The following is a 27,403-nucleotide window of genomic DNA, read 5'->3' on the forward strand; positions in this document are numbered from 1 at the left end:
TCGCGAACAAGATAACTAGCGCTGTGCTTTCATTGATTAGCACGAAAAACTAGCGTCGTGCTTTCATTGATTAGAACACAAATGTGCAACTTTTTATTTCGTATCTTCATCAGGTTTTGGACTAATGTTTCTTTAATTCTCAACCAATTTCAACAAATAAGGTCTTAAATCAGAGCTAAAGAGTACAGGCAGCGGCTGCTTGTTTTAATTTTGACACATTCGTCTTTATTTAGGATATACAGGGATGAACACAACTGGTACCTTAATTTTTTAGCTTACATGTACTGTAAGCTTTCAGTAATATGTATACAAGAATTCAAGTACTACAACAATTATTTCTTTTAATACAAATTCATTTGCATACAATGGCTTTATTGCACTGTTTAAATATATCGAAGTGAAATAATAATTATAAATGTCACTGTGAACTATTGCCTCTGTAGTTTTCGGAATATATAACCAGCATAAATATTTTCTGCAACGTTGTAAGTGTAAAGTCACAGTTGGTTGAAGGGGATGATGCTGACCGCACAATCTCACCTTAAAATATAAATCGGCATATTTATACACTATTACAATTGAGATGAATGCCATACAAGGAATAGAGAAACATTCCGAAAGCTCTTGCAATTGGGTGAGCATATTTTACATCAGTTTAACATCATTCAAGAACTAAAAGAAATACAACATTATTATGACTGATGTCAAAATGTGGCTGAAAAGAACAAAAAATGTGTCATTTTGCCCATGCAACAAATCTTTTGGCAAAATGACACATTTTTTGTTCTTTTCAGCCACATTTTGACAATTCAAACCAATTGCCCCCCCATTTCAAGACGGATTGATGCTGATGCCTTTATGATGCAGGAAAAAGATTTTCTATATCTGATTGACTAAAATAAACATCTCAAAAAAAGTAACTAACCCCCTTAAATACAGGCCATTATTCAAAAACGGGCGATTGTATTACAAATCTGTAAAATGTGTTGGAAGCATAATTTATTTCTGCACATTTTGACACCTCATTTGTAGCAATTGACTAAATATTGACATCACAGTGTACATTTAAATCAATGTAACCCAAGTACATTTAAATCAATGTAACCCAAGATTTGAAAATTGCAGTAAATTCTATTGATTTGTATTCAGTAAATGGAAGGAAATCTGTGTAAATGATATCTGAGTGTTTTTGTATTGTTGTTAAGTGCAACTTTCAAATCTGGACCTCACTACACTGTACATTAAATTGACTAGTGTTTTATTGTTTTCTGGGCTATAGTATCAAATGAGGTGTCGAAATACGCAGAAATAAAATTCTGCTTCCAACGCATTTTACAGATTTGTAATACAATAGCCTGCTTGGTGGTTAGTTTTTTTTTGTTGAGATGTTTAGATAAACATGGTATGCTAAGTACATTGGAAATGAATATAAGCAAACGATATAATTTCCTAAACTTATTTGCAAGATTATTGGGCTGTTTCAGTCATTTTACTATATATGCCACTCTTTGACTTAGAGAAATGACAAATAAAAAACACTTCACAATTGGCACAATTCACACCTTCAATGTGAAAAGGAAATAAAGCTAAAAACTGGATGATGTGAAATTTGAGTGTCCAAATTCTGAAATTTTACCGCACATCAATTTTACAAAATTAAGTACAAATTGTAATAATTGTGACAAATTCCTTAAACTAATAATGCACATTTAAAACATTGAACAATGCCTTTCACAAACTGGTGGCATAGATCTCAAAGCTTTGATGCACAGTGACACTAGGCAGGCACAAGAGGAGAATCAGGAGACAAAAAAAGAATCTTATATTGCATCAAAGACTTCACACATGCATACCAATGTGCTATCTTTGTGCTCAGCACTTGTAAGCGTCAACATCCATGATGTAATTTAGGCCTCAAAATAACTTTACATATTTAATGTCTCCAAATTGCACTATACTTTTTGAAAATGGGAACATGAGGTGCAATAGCATGGTAACTGGTTATCATTTGAAAAGTTATATCGCAATTTTGAAGTTGTATCACAACAGGCAAATTTTGAAGTGCATATTTTGACACAATTGAGACTTATATGGATTATTCCAGGTCTGGATGCAGTGCTGTAACAAATACAAGGCACTTAAGTAACTGCCTCAAGAAAGTGAAAAACACTATTTAAGTCAGAATTGTTTTACATACTTAATGATACAATGAGTATGGGAGGCATTTAATTATGATAGTGTAATCTATACCAAACTCTAAGCACATCCTAACCCTACATGTACCAGCAAAGATAAAGTCATAAGCAAGAAAATATTACAGCAAGTTGTCACTGGGGAAGGAAACATCCCTTTAGGCGACAGAAAAAACACCCTGTTCTACGGGCGGACGGACCTTTCAAGTAGGGTCAGTCGGCTGGGCTTTTTTTTGGGGGGGGGGGGGAATGACCCCAAAAATCACCAAAATCTGTAAATATTTGCAATTTGGGGATATGTACAGGAAATTTTTTTTCCTAATTTGATCACAATCTGGATCGAGTCGTGCGTGTAGAACAAGATTCTTTTTTCGTTGGGTTACTCTCATTTTGGTCATATATGTATATAATTTGGTTCACCTCAAGTTTGGTAGTGACATCAATGCTACTTCTCGGTTGCACCACAAGCGTGTCAACAAAACGCCTGTGTACACTCAGTGCGTTTTAAAACAAAATACGCACATACGTCACTACCAAACTTGAGATGAACCAAATTCTACCTACCGTTGAGGCAGCTGTTTCACATATGTATCAATATAGTGTCTTTAGAAGCGTGCATGTGTACGCCAGTGATTTGAGCAAATGACCGAATGCTTGTGATTAAAAGCTTTGTCTAAGTTTACTTTTTGGTACACCCCCTTTTCCATCTCAGTGTGGTCATCTGCATGGGACGATGCTGACAAGTAATCAAGTATATGTCTAGCATTTCACAACTACGTCCTCTAACATAAGATCTTTTGTTGTTCCTACTTTGCAGAACGAAACACTAAGTTTGGGAGAGGTGGAAATATCCACTACCACAATTTCAGTCAATGCCACCTCCACTGAGCTGTTTGATTCTAAATCCACAGTGTCAGAATTTAGACATTTTGCGCTGACTTTTACCATAGGTTTCAAACCAACACCAATGTTGTGCAGAGTGAATTCGTATGTAGTACTTTCTGGCAATGAAGAATCAGTTGAAGTGACCTGAGTGGTACATTTCTGTAGGGTGATTTTGCCGCTATTACTGATTGACATGGCTATGATATCATTTGTGTTGTCACTGTAAACGGATTCACCAGTACCACTGATGTACACATAGAACTCTGTTTCTCCACTGACATTTTGACTGTTGCTAGATCCGATAAATTGCAGTGTACCACTGATTTCCAAAGGATGGGTTCCAGTTTTGACAACTTCATAGGCTTGTTTTGAATGTACCCTCTTACTAGTAGAATGTTTGGAATTTCTGCTGAGAAACAAAGCACCTGTTGTGCTTAAATACACCCAATTATCAGGTAGAGGCACAGTATCATCAACAAACCACAAGTCTCTGCACCAGTGAATGGGTACCTCTCTATGAGTTGTAGACTCATCATCATCAATCAAAGCCTTCTTAAATTGTTGCATCGTTTCATCTTGCAAATCAACATACACTCTATCTTTCCCACCATATTTGCGCAATGCAACTACACCCGACATGTCAACATTATCCCTTGGAGATGACCACACAGTGATGGAAAAGGATGGTTTCATACCCAGCACACATAGGAAACGTTTCCATGAGGTTGATAAGTACACCGCTCGGATTGGAAATGTGACATGTTGGGGTAACCTGTGTACCTTGTATAATAGATTGGTTATAATTTCCCAAGTGTATGAGGCATCAGGTGTGCAATCCCATGCTGTGGTGAAACCTAAAGACATTATGGCCGAGGGGAAATACCTATTGCAGGTATCTATAAAGCGTGTTGGATCAACAGGGGTACTGAATGACTCGGGTCCATTTACAATATCTGCATTCAGTAGAATTGGTGCACATATCTTCCTTTGCTGTAATATCTGTAAGGTAGGTTCAAGTGCTTCGATACATTTGAAGTCCAGTTTGATGCCTTTGTTGGTGACTTGCATGAATAGGTCTATAGCTTCTTTGACTGTGAGATCGCTGTCACTATCAGGTGGATGAGCATGGATTGGGATGTTCGTTGGGTTGCTTGTGCCGTAACCTCGAACCATGATGTCAGTTTCTAACATCATAACATCTCCTGCAAATGACAAAGAGAATGAGTATTAGATGGGAATTGGCCAGTTTCCAGAGATAATGGACAATATGCCACATCCAAATGCATATTAGATCCACCTTACTTTTGGCTTTTCTAGTAAAAGTGACATAACTGTCATTTCAAGTGGGTGCCAATGTTGCATTTGGAAGCATGGACTTTTCAAGTAAAAATGGGTTTATCCTTCATGAGCACAGAATTAGCCGAGCAAAGAAATCCCCTATACAGCTTTATATAAAAAAATAAGCTGCGTAATTCCTCAATGGAGTTTTTACACTAGTCTAACTCATGAATATCTTACAGTAAAACACCCTTAAATATATTGAAATATTTTGTAAATGTGAAGACATTTAAAAGGGAATTTGTGATCCACAGCATCATCCACCAAGTTTTCTCCAATAAAGTTAAGATTTTTATACCACTGGAAACCTCTGGCTACATAATGTTTATGTACAAAATATTTCTTGCAGATGAATTCGTTTAGCATAAATATTGTGAAATTTGAATTACGCTCTGGTACACCAGAACGAAACTACAACACATTGTCTATGTCTTGTCAACTTTTTTTTTTTATAGGTGGGCTTGTAAAAGTTTTTTTTTTTTTCTTTCCTTTCTCCAAAAGTGACCAGAATGCCAACATTCATGCACTCTCACTCAGGTCTACAAATCGCTAAGGACCGCCGCAATATTTAATGCTTCAATTCTTGTCAACAACATCTTTATTTGTACACACTCCTTTCTCAAAGGCACAGGTCATATTCATCAAGGTCTATTGCAAATTGAGGTGATGTCACCCTACAGTTGCCTTATATTGCTATATCCAGTGGAAGCGAACATGAACTCCATGATTTTGAGACACAGAAATAATAACTTCTTTTGAGCTTCTTCATGTCAAACAATTTAATTTCGATGGAATAATTCATTTTGATGAAAATCGTAAAAAAATGTTTTTAGGTCGTAACGCTTTGGGACAGTCAGGCGGATGAGGACAAGCAAATAATCTTTTCTTTTTTGACTTGATTATACACTACATGTAAATTACAAATATTGTACAAGTTTATTCTCTGAATTAATGCCCAGACTCATAACACTAACCTTTGAGTGCTTGTTCAAACTGTGCTTTATTATTGAGGGCATGGCCCCAAGTGATGTTGAGTCCATCTCCATTTGCAGCTGGGAAGAAGTCTAACAGGTCAGTAGCAGTGTGGGTAAGCTCTGCAGCCGCCATCATAAGAATTCTGTTCAAAAACATAGCAAAAACTGACATTGTTATTACAAAGTTTACACAGGTTAATAGCACGTAAAAGGAAGGCCGATTTATCTGGTGCTGATCAGAAAAAAGGAATAGCAGAAAATTACGTACTTTTACAAGGCAAAAAGCAACTTTCCAGGGAATTGACATGGTACCTTTGTGAAACAAAGTTTCCTACTATAAAGACCTAACTTTTGAGATGGATTGTATGTTTGAAGGTGCAAAATTAACAAGAAGTCGCCCGGTTATACCACCGCATTCAGCAAGTCATCATCACGACACTTGTAAACAAACCGTGCTCGAGTTTGATTGACAGATGACGCCTTTTTATCTCTGTCTTTCATTTGATCAATCCAATGAACCGCAAGTACAAAGCATGCCATGCACCAAGGGAGTTTAACTTTCACGCCAACACAATGGTATTGCCCAAAATAGTGGTGATTTTTCCTGACCGGGAGCAGAGGTGGCAAAGGTTATGGGGTTTTTTTCAGCTGGGGCAAAACCCTGCCCCTCATACACCGCCGATGTAGAGCAGACAGTGATTTTATTTACTGCAAAGAGTGTTTCTGCCCAGTGCCGCCGAGAGCCATTACGGGCCCGGGGGTAAAATGAGTGCGTCAGGTCCCCCTTTTACGGGCCCCCTGAGATCTCTTTGCTTTTAAGTTAAGGTATGCTTCCTCTATTTTTTACGGGCCCCTTAGGACCATGGGCCCGGGGATAACGCACCCCCTTAACCCCCCTTGTCGGTGGCACTGTTTCTGCCATTGAATAGAAACCAGATTTTACAGGTTCCCGAAAATAAAAAAGTGATTTTTAAATATGTAAGGGGTCAATCAAAAATCAACACGGGACCAAATTTCACACTCAAAAGACAGACACTCCCTCGACACCGGGAGCCTGGAGGGCTAAAATGAAGCCATTTGTTAGTCTTTCAGAACGAGTCTGTGGGACGATAAGGAAATTTTGCCCCTGGTTTGGTAACTCCGGTACGCCCCCCTTTGAATTTTAGCATTGAAATAGCAAGTTTTTGGAAAAACTTGAGTTACGGTACAGTGTGGGGGAGGGGTCTATCCGAAGAGCCAGGGGTGGCAATTATGTTGCGCAGGGGCTAGCAAAAAAGGTAAATCTGCCATCAGCAAAATTTATTTCCCGACACCCCCGCCCCATTGCCAATCCACATACCAAGTTTGATATAATATTGGATGGCTGAGCATGATACCATAACATATCGGATGAGTCATAAAAATATCGGACGAGCCAACGGCGAGTTCGATATTTGTATGACGAATCCGATATGTTATGGTATCATGCTAAATAAGCTTTCATCAATATATTATCATTATTAGGTTTTCTTAACTCCTAATAACCCTGAAAACATAATAATGAAGTTGATCGGTTATTGTGTTCAAGCTGCAGAGTGGATTAATGAAAATTTAGGCAAAATATGAAAATAAGCTCATTAATTAATAATCATGAATATGCAAATAACATGACACAAATCTATACAGCATATCAAACCACATACCAAGTTTGAAGTTCATCGGCCTTTGCAATTAAACTGCAGAGTGGATTAATGAAAATGTACGCAAAATATGCAAATCAAATCATTAATATTCATAATGCAAATAACATGACACAAAACTATACAGCACATCAGGCTAACATATCCAATCACCAAACCAAATATGAAGTTGATCAGTTATTGCATTTAAGCTGTAGAGTGGATTAATGAAAATATAGGCAAAATATGCAAATAAGCTCATTAATATTCAAGAGTTCGATATTTGTATGACGAATCCGATATGTTATGGTATCATGCGAAATAAGCCATCCAATATTATCATTATTAGGTTTTCTTAACTCCTAATAACCCTGAAAACATAATAATGAAGTTGATCAGTTAGTGCGTTCAAGCTGGAGAGTGGATTTAAATGAAAATTTAGGCAAAATATGCAAATAAGCTCATTAATATGCATAAATATGCAAATAACATGACACAAAACTATACAGCACATCATGCCATCATATCCTATCACTGTACCAAGTTTGAAGTGATTCGGTGAGTGTGTTGGAGCTGTAGAGTGGATTAGGCAAAATATGCAAATAAGCTCATTAATATGCATAAATATGCAAATAACATGACACAAAACTATACAGCACATCATGCCATCATATCCTATCACTGTACCAAGTTTGAAGTGAATCGGTGAGTGCGTTGGAGCTGTAGAGTGGATTAATGAATTTGCTTCCGCCCGGACAGCCAAACAAACAAAGTAACAAACAAACAACCAGGCAACCATCTGGATGATAACATAAGCCCCACATATATGTGGGGCCAACAACCATCTGGATGATAACATAAGCCCCACATATATGTGGGGGCCAAAAAATAAAAACACTACAATATCCATCCATGGACGAAAAAGATAATAAACCAATCGCAACCAGTTAAGTCTCAGCATTCCTCGATAATGAGGGCCAATTGTTCCATGAAATGCGACCTAGGCGAAACCTTCCGCATATTTTAACGGTCATTCGCAAAGACACGCAAAGCTAGAGTAAAATTTTGTATTTTTTGGCCAAACTGGAACATGCACGTTGCATCCTGTACCACGCTTTATTCGTGTGTGTTTATCACCGAGCCACTAGCATTTATACTGTTCCAGCATAGACTCTAGAATATGGTTCCAGTTTGGTCAAGAAATATGTAATTTTACTGCAGGTACGCAATGCCGGCGTGTTTGTTAGATACGGCACGATGCCATGGAACAATTGACTCTCATGAATATGCGAGAATTCACAGCATACATGTACAAAAACACAGGGACTTTGACTGGTTGCGAGTGGTCTGTAGTCTGTGACCATTATCACACTGCATAAATGTCAGTAATTCCATATTTACAAGAAACATGTTATGTTTTTGCTGAACCATGAAATGGTATCAGCCTATATGAGTGAATGTTACTACTGTCTGTTCAATTAGCTTAGATTCTTGTATTTTTAAGATATTTGAAAAAATAAAACATTGTGGTCAAAGTCATCAAAGAAAAGTGTTAGCACAGCCTTAGACCCAACGTGATTTATACTTTTCAAATTCTAAAGTTCAATTTGAAACCCCATTTCTTTTCAATTTTGGTCTTTTCCCGCGATATTTTTATAAATTTATTTTAAGCCGTAGAACATCGGGTACCATAAACTTTTTTGAATCAATCCATTTAGTGCAATGGGGACGAAAGTCATAATAATTAGTAGATGCGCTGAGATAGTATTTATTCGACCATCCGCATCAGGAAGTATTGTCCAGCTAAATAACTATATTTGTCAGTAGGCCTAATTTGTGTTGAAACCCCACTGTTGAAACATTACGTTATTATAAAAATGTGAAGATGAACTAAGGGTTTCCAGAATAGGCCCACCTTATATAAATACATTCCTTACTGTTTATTAATTAATTAATTAATTAATTAATTAATTAATTAATTAATTAATTAATTAATTAATTAATTAATTAATTAATTTTCTTTCTTTCTTTCTTTCTTTCTTTCTTTCTTTCTTTCTTTCTTTCTTTCTTTCTTTCTTTCTTTCTTTCTTTCTTTCTTTCTTTCTTTCTTTCTTTCTTTCTTTCTTTCTTTCTTTCTTTCTTTCTTTCTTTCTTTCTTCATTTATTTATTTATTTATATTTATTGTGTGAATGGGTCTGTGAAGGTGTAGGCCTAGGCCTATTATAAAACTACACATTTATTTTTTTATTTCGTTTTGTTTGTTGAATACAAACTATGTGAAGGACATTTGGAAACAAAAGAACTGTTGTACAAGAAAATATTATTTAAAACAATGAGGTTACAGAAAACAATTCTTGTAAAGTCACTGTATCTGAAAATGTCAAGCGAATGCTGATATTCTTGGAAAGGAATGATGGTATTTCTAAACATGTTAAACAAAACTCAATTTACATGATAAACCGTTGAAATAAGAACGAAATTCATAATTTTAATGTCATTATTTAGGAAAAAATAATGCTCAACATAATGTTATACGCATAAAACGTAATCGCGCATATAATTTCGTGCAACAAAAACCGGTGAACCATTGTCACCTACAGATCCTACCCAATAACCGGAACGGTATTACAATTGAAATGACAGGACAGATTGTTTTGCTAAATTGGATAGGGTCATTGCCCTAAGTTGAGAATGGACCGTCCCACTTGATTTGTGAAAAGGTCGCGAACCCTTTTGGTGGACCCAAGTAACTGCCTAAAATGAGGCAAAATTGAAAAGAAATGGGGTTTTAAATTGAACTTTGGAATTTGAAAAGTTAAAATCACATTGGGTCTAAGGCTGTGCTAACACTTTTCTTTGATGACTTTGACCAAATTTTTTTATTTTCTCAAATATCTTGAAAATACGAGAATCTAAGCTAATTGAACAGACAGTAGCTTACTTACTTACTAGCTTACTAGCTTACTTACTTACTAGCTTACTTACTTACTAGCTTACTAACTGACTAACCATTTGGTCTGAAATGGACATATCTCTAAATGCCGAAGGTATGACCCCACAGTGGTGTCATATGAAAGAGGAAAACATAAAGAATATAATAAAAATATTTCCAAACGTCAGAGGTCATCCTGGGGTCACAGGGGTCAAAAAAGGTCATTTTAACCGAAAATGCTCCGATTGAGCTCAAATTTAAATGCAATGATCCTTATGACATTCTAAGCATGTTTAAAACATTTAAACATTTCTTTCAGGTCATTAAGGGGTCATAAAGGGGTCATAAAGGGGTCAAAGGTCAAGGTTTTCAAAATGCTCCAATTGAGCTGAAATTTAAATGCAATGATTCTTATGACATTGTAAACATTTAAAAAATATTTTATAATTCATTTAAGGTCATTAAGGGGTCATAAAGGGGTCAAAGGTCAAGTTTTTCAAAATGCTCCAATCAAGCTGAAATTTATATGCAATGATCCTTATGACATTCTAAACATTTTAAGAACATTTTAAGATTCATTTAAGGTCATTAAGGGGTCATAAAGGGGTCAAAGGTCAAGTTTTCCAAAATGCTCCGATTGAGCTGAAATTTAAACGCAATGATCCTTATGACATTCTAAACATGTTTAAAATATTTTAAAATTCATTTAAGGTCATTAAGGGCCAATAAAGGGGTCAAATGTCAAGTTTTCAAAATGCTTCAATTGAGATGAAATTTAAATGCAATGATGACAGTGGTATAGGCCTACCACAATATACTGCCAAAGCCACATGGTTCAGCTATGGTGCGGTTATCGCTCTTGTTTATGCATGATAGAATGCCAGCCAGAAAGGATGGACATTTTGGGCCAATCCATGTAAACTCAATTCAACACAGGCTTCCACATTGACCCTCTTGGAATTAGCTGATATATGCTCATCATCATTGATTCATGATGTGTTCCCAATATACCAAAATGAAGAAATCCAGCGAAATAAAAACTCAAATATTTTGGTTGCTAAGGAACAGCCCCACCTAGCACCCATCAAAATTGCCATTGTTATGGACCTTTTTTGGACCCCAATTATATCAATTCTGTTTGACCCATATTTCCTCTTAACATTTTGGGGATAAAGGGAAAAAAATATGCATCGCTTCTATAAAGAAGTGCTTGATAATAAGTTTAACACAGTGCAACAAGTTAAACTCAATTTACCCTTGTTGAGAAATGGGCCAATCCATGTTATTGTTTACCGGGTCAGATGTCAATCATTGTCATGCAGATAAATTTGTATTGTTTGGCTCGACCGGGGAACCAATGGGATTTGCCGCCTTCATGGTTTCGGGCGTGATTAGGTGGTGATTTATTCACTGTTGGTTTTGTATTGGACACGAGTCACGACAACAACAAAAATCTTCCCACCCACCGCGACCTGTGTGGACATGTGAGAAGGAAATAAAATATAATTATGTGTGACAGTAATGAGATAATGACCTGTATCATTCCATGAAGTTGAGCCACAAAGTGTGACATGATGAAAAAAAAATTGAATTAAAATAAATGTCTTGCATTCCAAGTGATTTCTTACACTTTATTAAACTTTATCCAAACTTACTCTGACAGAATATTATAGTGAATGAACATTTTGGAGAGAGTCACATCAACTCCCATAGAGTTAGTGTGGGAAAAATAAGAATGTAACTGGGACACCATGTACCTGTTACATCTTATTTGATGCATCCTAATAATGGTATTTATATTGTGCGTAAAGTATCAAAATTGTTATGGTTGGTAGGAAATATCCTCGCGTTGCAAACTTTTCATTGGCTAACTATATGTATTAATATTTTCATTCAATAATACATTTTGCTTGACGACCGATCAAGATGTAACACATGGGACACCATGATTTCAAAGGTGGCAAATTCACACAAAATGAAGTTAAATGGGTGATCTCTTTTGGGTTTTGAAAAGTGTGTTGGACAAGTATTTTTACCAGGATAGTATTTAAATCTTGCATCCAGATTATCAGTGAATTATGGAAGAAAGTTCCTTAAATTTTCAGGATGTAACGTGGGACACCGCCGTCTCATCTTGTTCTATTTTGTGCCAAATCTGAAAAACGATCAAATCTATTGTCTTTAAAGGGTATTTAAATTATAACCATAGTCATATATTATGAATTTAATTAAATTTTTATTTCATTTGAAAGATATTATGGAAGCAAGACACATGTGCAAGATGTAACAAAATTTTTAAAGTGGGACACCGCACAGTTACATCTTGATCCTTGTACTTATTAGCTATATAACATGAAATAAGGAAGAGATATTGAAAATGTGATTTATTCCTATGATTTTACATGCGTTTTTGACCAACTTTATCAATAAAAGAATTTAAAAGATACATTTCTAAAACTTATTTGGAAAATGTTCATATTTCATGTCACAAAATTAACCATATTTTACCCCGGGACACCATCAAATTTACCGAAAATAAAGAAATACATTAAAAATAATTTGCCCCAAGTTTGGTGTCATTTGATAGCCTCTGGTTTAGTCTGTAAGTTAAACTCAAAATCATTATCAACGCTGGTGTGGTCTAATTAAGAAAGCCAATTTTATGATCACACATAGCAATAATGTGTGTGTGGCTCAACTTCATCTGTAAGTTTAAAAGAAAAATCAAGAATTATGGTCCCTGTAGATAAGGAGGGAGGAATAAAGAGTTGATGCCGATCATTAAAATTACATGTGACTTGTAATTAATTTCCCTTTCTCAGATCTTCAAAGATACAATGTACACTGTTTAATTAGATCATGTGTTCAATATGTTGCTACATAAAATTTATATAATTGTTCTGTATCAACCTTTTTAGGATGATAGTTCCAAGAGGGAAAGTAAGTTGTCAAAACTATATATGTGACTCCTCGGCACAACTGAGCCCTGAAGTCGCCAATCATCATTTTTGAGATATTCAACCAAAATATTCTGCTTAAAATTAGCTTTAAAATGATGTATATCATGTCTATAGTACTTGACATTTAAGTAGTGAAAAATCAATAAAACAGTCAATAAATCCTTTGTTTCCTATTGTTTATTCTTAAGTTCGATGGAGCATATCTCAATAGTGGCACTGGCGACATCCAGGCTCAGTTGTGCCGAGGGGTCACATATATGTACAGGAATTGACAATCGTATTGTTACATGCAGGCACAGGTGTCATCAAAAACAGTAAAGTAGTCTTTTATAAGGTCAAAGACTTCACACAGTAAGCAAAAGAATATAATGCTGGGTTTTGAATTATCTTTTCTGTATTTATTTATTATGATATATGTATATGTCATAGAATGCTAACATTAAGACTTGATCCTTTGAACTTCATGAAGGTAGATCACCTGTTGAAGAGTCTCAGGAATTCCACTTGGGAGCGTGGGATCTGTATGCACCAGTACCGTAATTTATTGTTGAGTTTCCAGCCATGATATTTGTTGAATGATCCACGGGTTCGGGGTCAAACGCTCAGAATTTTAGCTCCGGGTGGCGGCTACCCGAGTGCAAGTTTGGATCACATTTGGTTTAGCCATGATATTTGATTTAATGATCCACGGGTTCGGGGTCAAACGCTCAGAATTTAAGCCTCGGGTGGCGGCCACCCGAGTGCAAGTTTGGATCACATTTGCTTTTGCTAAAACGAGAGTTTCTGCGTCTTTGGTCGTTGTTTCGCTAGAGTCTTGGGTTGGGTATAATTCGCTCGATTAGAGAATCTCCTATTATATATTTGGCTATAGTACGGCTGAGAATTTGTTTGTTTGTTTGTTTATTTGTTGTAGGTACTGGTAAACAAAAGTCAATAAATGGTTGTCGTGTCTGATTGCCAACATGCATGCAAATTTTGCGTCCGAGTGTTTTTCAATTTCTCTGTCTTAGGGTAATCAAGTCATTTTTTGTGGCAGGCTAGAGCTAGTGGGAGTACACGAGAGTTACGAAGAAAAAAAAAATGCTGAAGCGCTTCATTTAGATGAACAGCGCCCTCAAAGTTGAGATTTTCCATTTTTGGCCCTATTTTAAGGGATCTGGAATGAGCTTTTTGAGCGTTTCAACAGTATTTTTGTGGGACATGAGAGCACATCAGACATATCAAATTGCATTCTGAATACGAAGAATGTCTTTCTGATATCAAATAATTTTCATTTTTTGAAATTCACAATTGATATAATACAAATTTTATGACAAATTATTAAAATTTGATATTTTTCAAATTTTTGATATACATGTATAACAGTCCTCGAAGTAAATTTTATAAATCTAATGATATATTCTGAAAGTGTATGTAGCTGGGAGGAAAAGCCGACGATCAATTGAGAATTTTGACCTTTCATATTGAAGATATGGATTTTTTTCCCAAAAAGACCTTATTTTTTTTGGTGTTTTGGGAAAAAAAATCCATATCTTCAATACAAAAGGTCAAAATTTGTAATTGATCGTCGGCTTTTCATCCCACCTACATACACTTTAAGTATAAATCATCAGATTTATAAAGTTTACTTCAAGTACTGTTAAATATCAAAAATATCAATTTTTAATGATTTGCAATAAAATGTGTATTCCATTGCAAATTTCAAAAAATCAAAATTATTTGATATCAGAAGGACATTCTTCGTATTCAGAAAGCAATTCGATATGTCTGATGTGCTCTAATGTTCCAAAATAAATACTGTCCACCGGCGTGTCCAGGATCTTTTCCTGCGGGGGGCTAAGCCCCTTTTTCAGATTTATGCGGGGGGCTTTATGGCTAAAATCGCCAAAAAACGGCTGATTTTACATGATTTTTAACAAAGTGCGGGGGGCTTCAGCACCCAAAGCTCCCCCCCTGGACACGCTACTGCTGTCCAAACATTCATACCCCATCCCTAGGGGAAATTTGGGCCTGTGGCACTCCATCTATTACTCTACTTTTTCATGGTTTGAGTAAAGCAGGCAGTCTATTTTCAAAATCTATAGTGCTCTGTTTGTATATTTTTTATTTAAATTGATTTTTAGGCCTCCGAAATTGCCGAAAAGCATGCAATATCATTAGATTTATCAAATTTACTTGAGGACTGTTATATCAAAATGTGAAAAATATCAAATTTTAATAATTTGTCACAAAATTTGTATTATATCGTGAATTTCAAAAGATGAAAATTATTTGATATCAGCAGAAAGACATTCTTTGTATTCAGAATGCAATTCGGTATGTCTGATGTGCTCTCATGTCCCTCGAAAAAATACTGTCGAACTGCTCAAAACGTTCATTCCAGATCCCTTAATAGGGTTAAACACCATGAAAGTACCAACGATTACTAAATGTGATAAAACGCTTTTTCAATTACCCCCTGCAGAGAAACGATACATATTTTGTTCCCTTTTATCCCGTAAATGTGAAGAGGATACATGTATGGGTCAAACATAATTGATATAATTGGGGTCTTCCTTTCATTAATTTATGTGACAAAATGACCCCCAAATATTGAAGGGGAAAAAAGGTCCATAACAATGGCAATTTTGGTGGTTGCTAGGTGGGGCTATATTTTGTGATTTTTTTTTCCGCTAGATTTCTTCATTTTGGCATATTGGGAACACACCATGAGCATATCAGCCAATTCCAAGAGGGTCAATGTGGTCAATGTGGAACTTGCTGAAAATCCTGTTGATTTGATATGGACTGTTGATTTGATATGATATGGAGGGGGGGGGGGTAAAATGTTCAAACCGCCCAACAAAAATCGCTTGCTTCCCCCCTTTGCCTGCCAATAATCGCTTCCCCCCTTCTCGGCCTGCCAAAAAATCTTTGCCCCCCCTTTACACTGTATGCCAAATTTTTGGGATCCCAATTTGCAAACCTTTTAAAATTGATCTATACAAAATGTATATGTTGCGAGTGCAGCAAGGAGGAAAATTTGCATAATTAAAGCGTTTCCGTACCGGTACAGTCTTTTCCTAAGCCTTTTTAGAGCAATTTATCTAAAAGGCGCCCCATACATGTAAATGCGTGCCAAAATTCTCTTCCCCCCCCCCTCTCGGCTGGCCAAGAATTGCCCCCCCGACCCTTTTCGGATCACCAACAATTTCTTGCCTCCCCCAATTTTACCCTCCCACAGGGCACATAATTATTGCACAGCCCCTAAGGGAGTGTTCATAAATACTTTGGTAGGGGGGCTGGAAAATATGTAGGGGGGGTCATAAAATTTTAGGAGTTCTGAATAGGGGGGTTAAAAAGTTTGGGTGTATGAACAGGGGGGGTTAAAAAGTTTTTGGGCACGTAGGGGGGGGGTGTAAAAACTTAAGTAACATTAGTCCTGAAGCAAAAAATATAAAATAGCCTGAAATTTTTTCGCACGCTACGCACGCACATGTTCCAGTAAAACCAGAACAAAAGTTCATTCCAGATAAGGATATTTGATCAGGTCCGTTATATATTTTGATAAGTCATTCAATAGTCAAAGATATATAAGTATGAAGTGTTAAAAATTGTCTTGTTGTCTATAACTTAATTTTGAGGTTTGTGTCAGTTCCTTCTGGTCTGCTCTTTATATCACTAAAAAGGTGCAATATCTTATTATCGCATTACAATCACAGGCAGAGGAAGCTTGGAGAACCGGGGTACACGTTTCCACCCCCTAATTTTTCCACGGGGGACATCCCCCTAAAAATCCTAGTAGCAGGGGTGGAATTTCGCGGGAGTCTGAGAGTCGACTCTGCAGAGACTCTCCGTAAAATCCTATTGCGAGAGTCCATGTGGACTCTCGCTGGAAATGATCGGATCAGCGAACTTACGTTTAAGTTCAACACGCCTTAAAACTCAAAGCCTTCAAAATATAAAGGAAAAGTCACCAAAGATGCAATGACATATGGAAGTGAGAGTATGATGACACATATATTAAAAACTTAACTTTGTTAGTTTATTTGTTAGTTTGTTTGTTTGAATGCATTTTACGTGGGCCTACATATAATACCTTTTGGACTCCATAAGATTGTACAACGAGAATCCATTTACGGGAATCCATGGACTCTCGCAAAACTCTCTTGCGAGAATCCAGTTGGACTCCTGTGGCACTTTACGAAATTCCACCCCTGTAGTAGGGGAAAAAACAATAATTGCCCTATGCAACTTTTTTAGCACATCGAAAAGCACCATGTTTTGGGCTCAAATAGGGTAAAATTGCAAAATTTTGTGCTTCGCGATCACGCGAACTGGCCCATCAAATAGCAAAACACAACATTTCGGCAGTAGCGTAGCCAGGGGGCAGGGGGGAAAGTGCCCCCATGACAAAGATGAAAGAAAATGTTCCACTCACAAAAAATGAAAGATAAAATCTGGAGGGCAAAGGAAAAGAAAAGGGCAAGGAGCATCTTTTCCACCCAAATTCACCCGATCATGGCCAAAATAGTGTAAAATACAAAATGTTTGCGCGCTGCGTGCACACATTGTCACAATAAAGGCATTTTCATCCCCGTCATGATGGGCGAAAATAGTATAAAATACAAAGTTTTGCACGCTACGCGCCCACATCGTCACAATATATAAAGACCTTTTTGGAAGCTCAAATACAGTCTCTCTAAAAAACAAAACCTATATAATATGTATTAATTTTTTTGCAACTGCAATTTTTTTGTCAACTGTACCCCCAAAATTTTATTTTGCCCGGGGCCCCCCAAGTTCCAGTAAAACCAGAACAAAATATACTCGTCCCCGACCGCCTAAATTTCAATGCTTCCATCGCCACTGATTCCAATCATAAATGGTCATGTTTTTTGAGGTGGGCACCCAAAAAAGGCGGAGCTGTCACATTTTCCAAAATTTTTTTTCTTCTTCTTCATATATTTTTGCTAAAATCCATCATGAAGAAATGGTTTTGGTCTCATTTTGAAGATAAATTATTAATCTAATGAATTAGTAACAAATACAGTTGAACAAATGTATTAATTAATTACAACCGCTTAATTAAGTTAATTAGCCAGGGGTGGAGCCGGTAGAGGAGGAGCCGGTAGAGGAGGAGCTCTGTGTAAATCCAATGAGAAGTTGGTGTTCAATAATAAAATTTATGCACTTTGTTGCCTCGTAGAAGTAAAAATGCATTGGCGTAATGTTAATCTTATTTTTTAACTTTCTATAACTATAATTGCCTAGCTAATCTTAATAAACTTAGTAATTAAAGATTTAACGAGCTTTTAATTAATGCAGGGGAATGTGTGTCATGCAATACAATGTGCTTTAAATTTTGCATAGGCCTACATGAAGAAAGGAATGAAAATAAACCTCATCTCTCATAATCTTTTAAATTGTTTTATCTTTGAAATATCTATCAAATAAATCTTTTTCAAAGGAGATTATTGCAGTCAAAGGATTTAATCTGATGACATATTGATCTCTGGTTATTGTTAAATAGTTTATTGATGTAGGCTAATTGTGCATCTATGCCTACATGTACATGTACCATTGTTACAATTTATTCACTGTAAATTGATTTTTGAAACACCCTATATGGAATTGGATATTTAAATGAGATATTATTGCAATTCTTTAAACTATTTTGTTTCCAAATTTGAAGTGCATTTGCTTACAAATGGCACTTAGGGAAATTTTACATTAAATTAAACAATTTAAAATACAACTTTTTTCACACCCTGTATAACATAATGGGCTTAACAAATATAGTGCAAACTAAATATTTAATGAAAGGACTAATTGTGTACATTCCAAATATCAAGTTCATTTTCCAATTTAATATAGTATGTAGAAATATTGGAGTGGTAAAGAAATGTAATTTTTTAGGTATTTTTCAATGGAATCACCCTGTATATTTTTTGGTACACCCTGTATATCCACTCAAACTTAACAGATTTGCAATCCTGAGAATATATGCTTTCTAAAAATATATACTTTTACATAGTTTGGGTGAAAACTTTTTGAAATATAATCAGAAATACAAAAAAAGGAGTTGATTTTTGACAAATTGCAAGATGTGACGCAATTGGGTCCCACCTCAAAAAACATGACCAAATGGATGTTTTTTTAAGGCTAATGGAACTAGATTGTTAGTTTCCGATTGACCGCCCGCATCACATTTTCAATTTGACCAAAACTTTCATTATTTTCATTGAAAAGTCAATTATCGGCAAATTGAGATGGAAATAATCAAAATTGAAACTCTCAAAATGGCTGACATCCCCTGTTGATCATAATCAGCAGTTTTTCTTAGTTGTAGGGGTAGAGGATGTAGTAAATAATGGAAATTTAAGGATTACCTCATCATGTTTCTAGTGATTACAAAAATTGCAAATTTCGTTTCATTTTAATAAAAACAAATTCAAATCTTTTCTCAATCTGTTGCAAAATGTCTGTAAAGACGATCTAAGCATTAATACCTGTTTTGAGATAGTCTTTCATCAACAATATACTTTGGTACTGGTGGGGTACCTAAATTTGGAGAAAGCTGTTAATAAAATCATTGATTTTGTTGACATAATGGATAATGAAAAGAGACCAAATAATGAATAATGAAATAGCGAGCTCGTCCTTTTTTTCAAACATCCAATCGGAAACTAATAATCGAGTTCCATTGGCCTAATACTGGGTTGCATAAAACATACTTATGAGCTACTTTACAAAATGATAAAACATTTCCACAATTTTACATATTTTATATCAATGACATGGATGTACAATTTCATTAAAATGAGGGGGGGGGGGGCAAAATAGTTTTGAACCTAATATGAGGGGGGGGGGTCAAAAAGGTTTTAGGTCCATTAAGAGGGGGGTCAAAAAAGTTTTGGGTTCACGAAGAGGGGGGGTTAAAAAAATTTTCAGCATGAAAAAAAATATTTTCCAGCCCCCCCCCCACCAAAGTATTTATGAACACTCCCTAAGAATCTGATTTTCCAAATAAAATGGGTCACCTTCCTTTTAATTGGAACCTTGATTTTACACCTGACTTATTAAAAAAAAATTCTTCACAATTCACAAGTTCAGCTGACAGAGTTCAAGTTCATGAGTTTTCAGCAGAGCCAGAGTTTATTCTGTACACTTGCAACAATATCAATTAAATAAGCTTATCTTATAATATATTTTGATTTTTGAATATTACGTTCACTTACACTGCATTAGTGTCGAATCCCTATGTTCCAAATCAGGAAGAAGGCTGTGTTAGGCTGCAGAGATGAACCAGTACTTGCCAATCGGTCTAGGGAGTCACTCAGTAGCTCTCAGTCACGGTTTGTTTGGCACTTCTGGTGTGTGTTGTGACTGTTGTCACAGATCCTGTAGTGTTGTGCATGCAGTGCAGTGAGTCCGTGTGTGCAGTATTCACAGGGATTCAATATTTCATAAATTTTTGAAGATGGTCCCTGATTGATTGAACGAACGTCCGTGAACAAAACTCTCTTTAAAAGGGAATAATGACTACAATGTACAATACTAGTGGAAAAACTCACAACTCACTTCATTAGCTTTCAATTCATCATTACCATGTCATTATTATCATATACCATAATATATACTATAGTATGTTTGTTTATTATCTTATTCTCAGTATACTTTGCATATAATATTATGTATAGGCAACATGTTGCATAGTATAATTTGTGCTATACAGATTAGTATATATTTTTGTATTACACCACATATAATCTGTGATTACACTGTATTTATATGCTTATATTTATATTGTACATTCATTGTTGGATGAATAAATTTGATTGATTGATTGATTGATTGATTGAAACTTCAAAAGAGTGAAAATCGCTTCTAAAAGACTGAAAACCACTTTTTCAGGGTATGATAGAAAGGACATCCTTTATATCATATATTGAAAGAGTGGTAGGGGCCATCTAAGCGAGTGATTGGTTATTATTTTTCCCAACGCAACAAAAAGAGGCTAAAAAGCGCTCCACCTCATTGGCTAAAAACCAATCGCTTAGCGATGTAGTATAAACCCGGGTATAAATTCAGTGTTAATAAATAATAATAAATTAGTGTTTAGGCCTTATTTGTCCAAAATTTCGAGCGCTCTGCGCACAAATGTTTCATAAATGGGGGGGCACTATGTATCCTTAGCCCCTAGCTAGCTACGCCACAGAATTCATTTAATCACCATTCATTTCAGAAAAGCATATTTCATAACATATCAAAAGTCCGGCCAAAAATCCAAGTATAGGCCTAGTGGAACAGTGCTTAATTTGCATAAATCCAAAATGGCCGCTTATGCAGGGTGAAATTTCAAAGTTTGTCAAATCTTGTTAACAACCATGCCAGTGTATTGCTATCATCATGATGATCATAATGATTCAGAAAAAGTATAGTTTGACCAGTGTCCGACATATAGTTCTTGAGTTATAGGCAAAAAGGTCAAAGGCCAAATTTTGGGCCCACGGGCGTTTACAATTGAAATATGGTTCAATTTAAACTGGTCTCAAATATTGTTCCTTTGGCAAAAATAAATCAAAATGATAAAAGTTGCATTGTTTTGGATCTTTTGTTACTAACATCATAAAATAGGTCAAGGTCAACACGGCTCAATGGGGTTTGATCTTCTTTGCCATGTTACTAAGGTATAAACAAACCACCTGAGATATGGCAAACTATTCTTTTTGTTAAATGCTTTTGCAAGCGGAACAATATGAGACCATTTTTTAAAATCAGAATCAGATAATTTTTTCATTTTTTACCCCCCCCAGTGGAGTCCAAATTTTGACATTTGACCTTTAACTCAAGAAATGCACATTGGAGATAGGTCAAACTATACTTTTTCTGGATCCTTATGAAGAGAGAAATAGGCCTACATTGGTATGGTTTTAGCTAGGTTTGACCAAATTTAAAATTTCACCCCTGCATAAGCGACCATTTTGGATGTATGCAAATTAGGCACTTTTCCAATACTTTTAATATGTTTTTGTGTGAACTTTTGGAAGATGGACACATGCGAAATGGATTCTGTTGCAATTGGTGGTGGGTATAGTAGCTTATAGTACCGGTCCGCGCAAACGGTTCATGGATTAGGACATTTTAGGTTAGAGGATTAATAATATTTACTTGAATTACTTGCAAAATACGGAAAAAGCGACAAATAGCAATTAGGCTTACAAAGTTTTCATTTTTAATTACAAAAGGGCAAGGGATTAAAAAGCCCAATCATCTGATCAAACTGCACAAGACTCCCGGACAAGACTCAAAACTTTAAAACAAGAACTGTCTTTAAAAAAAGACGACACTATGGATGAACATCATGTTTCATAATATTTTGCATTGATAGCCCAATCATCTGATCAAACTGCACACGACTCCCGGACAAGACTCAAAACTTTAAAACAAGAACTGTCTTTAAAAAAAAGACAACGTCATGGATGAACATCATGTTTCATAATATTTTGCATTGATCACATCCCTGCATTGACACATACAAGAATTTTCATGTTCAAAGCTAAATTGAAAATGTGTGCTAAAAAGGTCTATATTTATATACTTGTAACAAATGGCTCAATGGAAATCACATCCTCCCGGGCACATCCTCTGAGTTTCACAACAATCCAACAATCTATATTCAGATAACCTGCTCAAGGGTGATCATATCATGAAACTTGCTGCACCGATTATTTGTCACCCCTTGCATATATTTGTAATCTTTCCATGTTCACATCCACTTTTCCTAATGAATGGAAAAAGGCAAAGGTTACACCTATATACAAGGAGGGTGACAAAAGTGATGTTAGCAACTTTAGACCTATCTCTGTTTTACCTATTATTAGCTAAGATCTTAGAACGTGCTGTACATGACCAACTGTATAATTATCTCACATGTAACAATATTTTAAATCCATGTCAATCAGGCTTTAGACGTAATCATAGTATACTAATACTACTCTATCAGATGTGACAGATCATATATTAAATAACATGAATAATGGTAAAGTTACAGGTTCAATCTTTTTAGATTTAAAGAAGGCCTTTGAAACTGTTAACCATGACCTTCTTATTCAAAAGCTTAGTTCATATGGTATCAAAGGTAAAGCTCTTATTTGGTTTCAATCATATCTGAATGGTAGATTTCAAGCTGTAAATATAAATTCTTCTCTATCAAATTTTTAAAATATTGATATTGGTGTTCCACAGGGCTCAATATTGGGACCCTTGTTATTTATAATATTTGTTAATTCATTGCCAGAAGCCGTAAATAATACTAGTTGTAAGTGTGTAATGTATGCAGATGATACTACTCTTTTATAGTAAGCTTATCTGACCCCACTGTTCTGGAAAATAATCTTAATGCAAATCTAAAGAAAATTGCTAACTGGTTTCAGTCTAATCATTTAACTCTAAATACTAAGAAAACTAAGTTGATGTTGTTTGGAACAAGGCAAGCTTTAACTAATTATAAAAACATATCCCTCACTTACAAAAGTGAGAGCATTGAAAGAGTTGATAAGTATAAGTATTTAGGAGTTACATTTGATCCACATCTTTCTTGGGATGAGCATGTTAATTATCTTTCTTCTAATGTATCAAAACGTATTGGTGTTATTTGTAGAGTGAAAAAGTATCTTCCTGTTAGATCAGTCAAAACACTTGCTCAAGCCCTTGTCTTTCCTCATTTTGACTACTGCAGCTCTGTTTGGTCAAATTTTAGTGCTTCCCACAAAAATGAGCTTCAGATTCTGCAGAATAGACTTGCCCGTATTTTACTTTCTGCAGACATAAGAACACCAGTGGACAAAATGATGAAAGATCTGGACTGGGTTAAACTTGATAGTAGGTGGGAGAATCAGTTACTTATTTTAGTTTTAAATGTCTAAAGAACATTGCTCCACATTAGGCCTATTTGTCATCTCAATTTACCTTCACCTCCTCTATGCATTCTAAGAACACTCGAAGTCAATCTTATAACAAATTGGTTGTTCCGAGGTGGAAATTGTCTTCTGGGCAGAGAACATTTCATTATAGAGCTGCCACTTCATGGAATGACATCCTTTTAATCTCTGTGCCAATTTGGATTCACTAAGCTTGAATGAGTTCAAGAATGCCCTATAATTTTGTATGTATTTGGGACATTAATAAGGAACTTATAATAGCCCTCCTCATTAATTAATATTTCCATGTTTGTATATTAATAATTCATATTTTTATAATGTTATTTGTATATCAATGTTTTATGTATGTTATCAGGGCTTCCAGGGAGACCAGAACTTTTGTATTGATGGAATTTTCCTGAATAAATAACGAATAAATAAATAAATATCAACCCAGTTTCATGACAATCCATAACTCCACTGTCTTTTTGCCTTTTTCTGTCTTTTACCATTAACCAATATCTAGTACACTACAGGTTTTTAATAAAATGGCTAAAACTGAAATAATATGGCTCCTGCAGTCCCTTGAAAGCATGGCATTTGATTTAAAATATATATTACTCAATCCAATACCGTAAAATTCCGTCTATACAAGCATATATATGCCTCTAAACGAGGTTTTTTTTGACACAAGAGACAAGAGGCAGACACTCTCAACAAAAACGTTATTTGGAGTTTAAACAACTATATTACTGATAAAGGCGGCTGTACAAACATGTATATTTGTAAGACCAATCTATTGCAATGTTTTTGAGAAGGGTATTGGCCTTTCATATCTTTCGTTAAAAAAAAACATCGTTTAGAGGCATAATTGCTTCTGGACGGAATTCTACGGTATATATTTTCTGAATGTATTGATTATATTGCTAGGACTACTAACTGTCCAGTTGCTCTACCAAAAAGGAATAAAACCAAAGCCACTAATTTACCCCAATGGCCCAATTACTGGTATTTACTCCCCCCCTGACTAGTGTCACTCCCAACCTACACATCAATACACTGGCGAAGTTACGTAATTAATCGGATTAATTACCATAGCAATAGGTGAAAACAATTTTGAACATATCGCGCTGCACTACAAGCAGGTTACACTCATCACCTGTGTATGTCTGCAATCATAGATTGAATACAATACTGGTCTTTTCAAAGATACCAATCTTACATACAGGTGCAAGTGATCAGCATGATATGGTTCAATGCAGAGGTACCGCGTGAACGTATCAGTGCAGCGCGGTATATTCAAAAATTGTTTTCACCTATTGCTATTATAGTTAATCCGATTATTACGTAAATTCGCCAGCGTATTAGTGATGGTCAGTAAGGCCCTGCACTGTCACCTAGCTTGGTCACTTAGTCCTGTCTAGTCAGTTAATTGCTCATTGCCTAAAGGATGATTATTGTTGAATTAGTGGTCACATTTCAAGCCTTCCCTTATTGACAGTTCAACAGTAGGGATCAGCAGGGGTACAATTTAATTTCTTTTTTCATAAAGCAATTGTGCAAAAGTAGAGGTTAATGTCAAATAGGCCTACCGTAAAACCTCATCTACAAGCATATATAGTGCTTTTGGTGAAAGTTAAATTAATCCAGGCGCCATCCATCGAAATATTTATAACATTATGGAGTTTGAGCAAATAAATAACCGAATTCAAGCTTATACAAACAAGTGATATTGTAAGGCCAATCTATTGTATTGACATATATTTCGGCTGTGTCGTATTAATTTTGCGTTCATCAAAAACACTCTATACCGGTATGCTTGTAGACGAGGTTTTACGGTATTACAGGTCCTAAAAACTTTATTTGTGAACGGATTTTCATCGTTGACAAAACAAAATGTATGTTAAATATATTAATTATTTCATTGGTAGCATTTTCCTTAGTCCATCCATAAATAATCACATGCAGAGTATTATCTGTTTACAAAATAAGTGTTTATTAAATTTACAGATTCAATTAGTCATAACTACAGAATTTAGGAGACTTTGATTTCTAGTCATGTGCATGGTGAAACACAAGAAGGTTCAAAGGAAGTTTGTTAAGAACTGACCACTGGAAGATATTTTTCATATCCTGCTGAAGAATCTCATGTTCTAAATCACTAGATAAAACGAACAATCGTATTATCATCAGCGTATATTGGAAAAGAGGATGATAACCCATCTAAAACCATAAAATAGGACCAAGGACAGAGCCTTGGGGAACACCAAAAGTTACCTTGGCTTCAGAAACCGCACCTTTGAAAATACTCTTCGGATTAGGGTTAGGGATAATATTATATAGGCCTATGTGGGGTTAATTTGGGGTCTATGATATGTATAGACCAAAAGCATGAAAAGGAAGATGCAAAAATCTCACAGAGCCGGGGAGGGAACTCAGTGCCACCCTGCCCCAGGGCAGTGCGGACGCGCACATCAATCTTGCAACTCATGAATCAAATGTATTTGTATATATAATTCGTTAAAAAAAACCCGCATTTACCGACCACATCCCCGGGACCACGTGACATCACCTCAACCCACCTGATGACCAACATCATGATACCCCCATATGGCGACAGCACTGTTTACCCCTATCTTGTACGTACAACCAAAAATGGGCTGTTTTGATCCCAAAATGAGGTTCAGTTTTGTAAAATAACTCTGTATGGTAGGTCGTAGATAGTACAAACTATACATTTTTAAAAATATTTGTGATCAGACGAACAATTTGGTGTACCTGTCGACAAGATCGGCCACATCTTAAAATAAACTTTGGATCACATACTTCATAATTTATGTGGAAACTGTCATGCTTTAATAACCTTATTACCGGTAATAATTATGTTAAAAAACCAGGCTTGAAAAATGTTAACCAAATTCTATTTTCATTTCATATCCTTTTTTATGTCTGAACTGTGTTTTAGGTTTCTGTAACGCTTTTTAAACACACGAACGTGTTTATTTACAACAAAATAGTTCACATCCGCATTATTTAGAAATTACTGGTGCGGTTCAGAAACCTCTTCTAAATATTACACATACAAAATAAAACCCTAACACTTTCATTCCCTTGTCAAATAATCGCAAATAAGTTTATACTTAAACACAACAAACGTTTATAAACTCTAACGATATAAAGTTATAAACGCTTCCTTATGCACAATGTTTAAGTTTTAAACATTGTTAGTGTTTAGAGTTAATCTAAAAGTGTTTACCTTAAACACTAAATATGTTTAAAATTTAAACATGTTGATTATAAAGCGTTTATATCGTTAGTGTTTATAACCATTTATAACACTTTAGTGTGTTTATAAACTTTAGAGTGCAATTATTTGAAAAGGGAATGAAAGTGTTAGGTTTTATTTTGTATTTGTAATATGTATGAGTAGAGGTTTCTGAAAATACCAGTAATTTCTAGATATCTTCACGTTCGTATGTTTAAAAGTGTTAAAACAACCACCGGAAAAAACCTAAACATTAAAGTTTATTTGCAGTGAGAGGCAAGGCATTAACACTTT

General features: G+C 35.5%; 1 protein-coding gene across 1 annotated transcript; it reads right to left on the minus strand.

Annotated features, from left to right (window-relative positions):
- Nucleotides 1–827: 827 nt before the first annotated feature.
- LOC140158536 (protein FAM151A-like) lies at nucleotides 828–20,309 on the minus strand. Its single transcript, XM_072181658.1, has 3 exons — nucleotides 20,161–20,309; nucleotides 5,390–5,532; nucleotides 828–4,279 (listed from the first exon to the last, which is right to left on the minus strand). The coding sequence occupies exons 2-3, from the start codon at nucleotides 5,523–5,525 to the stop codon at nucleotides 2,952–2,954; spliced, it is 1,464 nt and encodes a 487-aa protein (XP_072037759.1). The 5' UTR covers nucleotides 5,526–5,532; nucleotides 20,161–20,309; the 3' UTR covers nucleotides 828–2,951.
- Between the last annotated feature and the right edge of the window lie 7,094 nt (nucleotides 20,310–27,403).

This window comes from Amphiura filiformis, chromosome 8 (genome assembly GCF_039555335.1).
Source record: "Amphiura filiformis chromosome 8, Afil_fr2py, whole genome shotgun sequence".
Taxonomy (NCBI): domain Eukaryota; kingdom Metazoa; phylum Echinodermata; class Ophiuroidea; order Amphilepidida; family Amphiuridae; genus Amphiura; species Amphiura filiformis.

Excerpts from the sequence above, each read along its gene's own strand:
- LOC140158536 (XM_072181658.1), bottom strand. The coding sequence starts at position 5,525 with ATGATGGCGGCTGCAGAGCTTACCCACACTGCTACTGACCTGTTAGAC. Across the intron at positions 4,280-5,389 it reads GTTTGAACAAGCACTCAAAG|GAGATGTTATGATGTTAGAA; the intron begins GTTAGTGTTATG and ends TGTCATTTGCAG.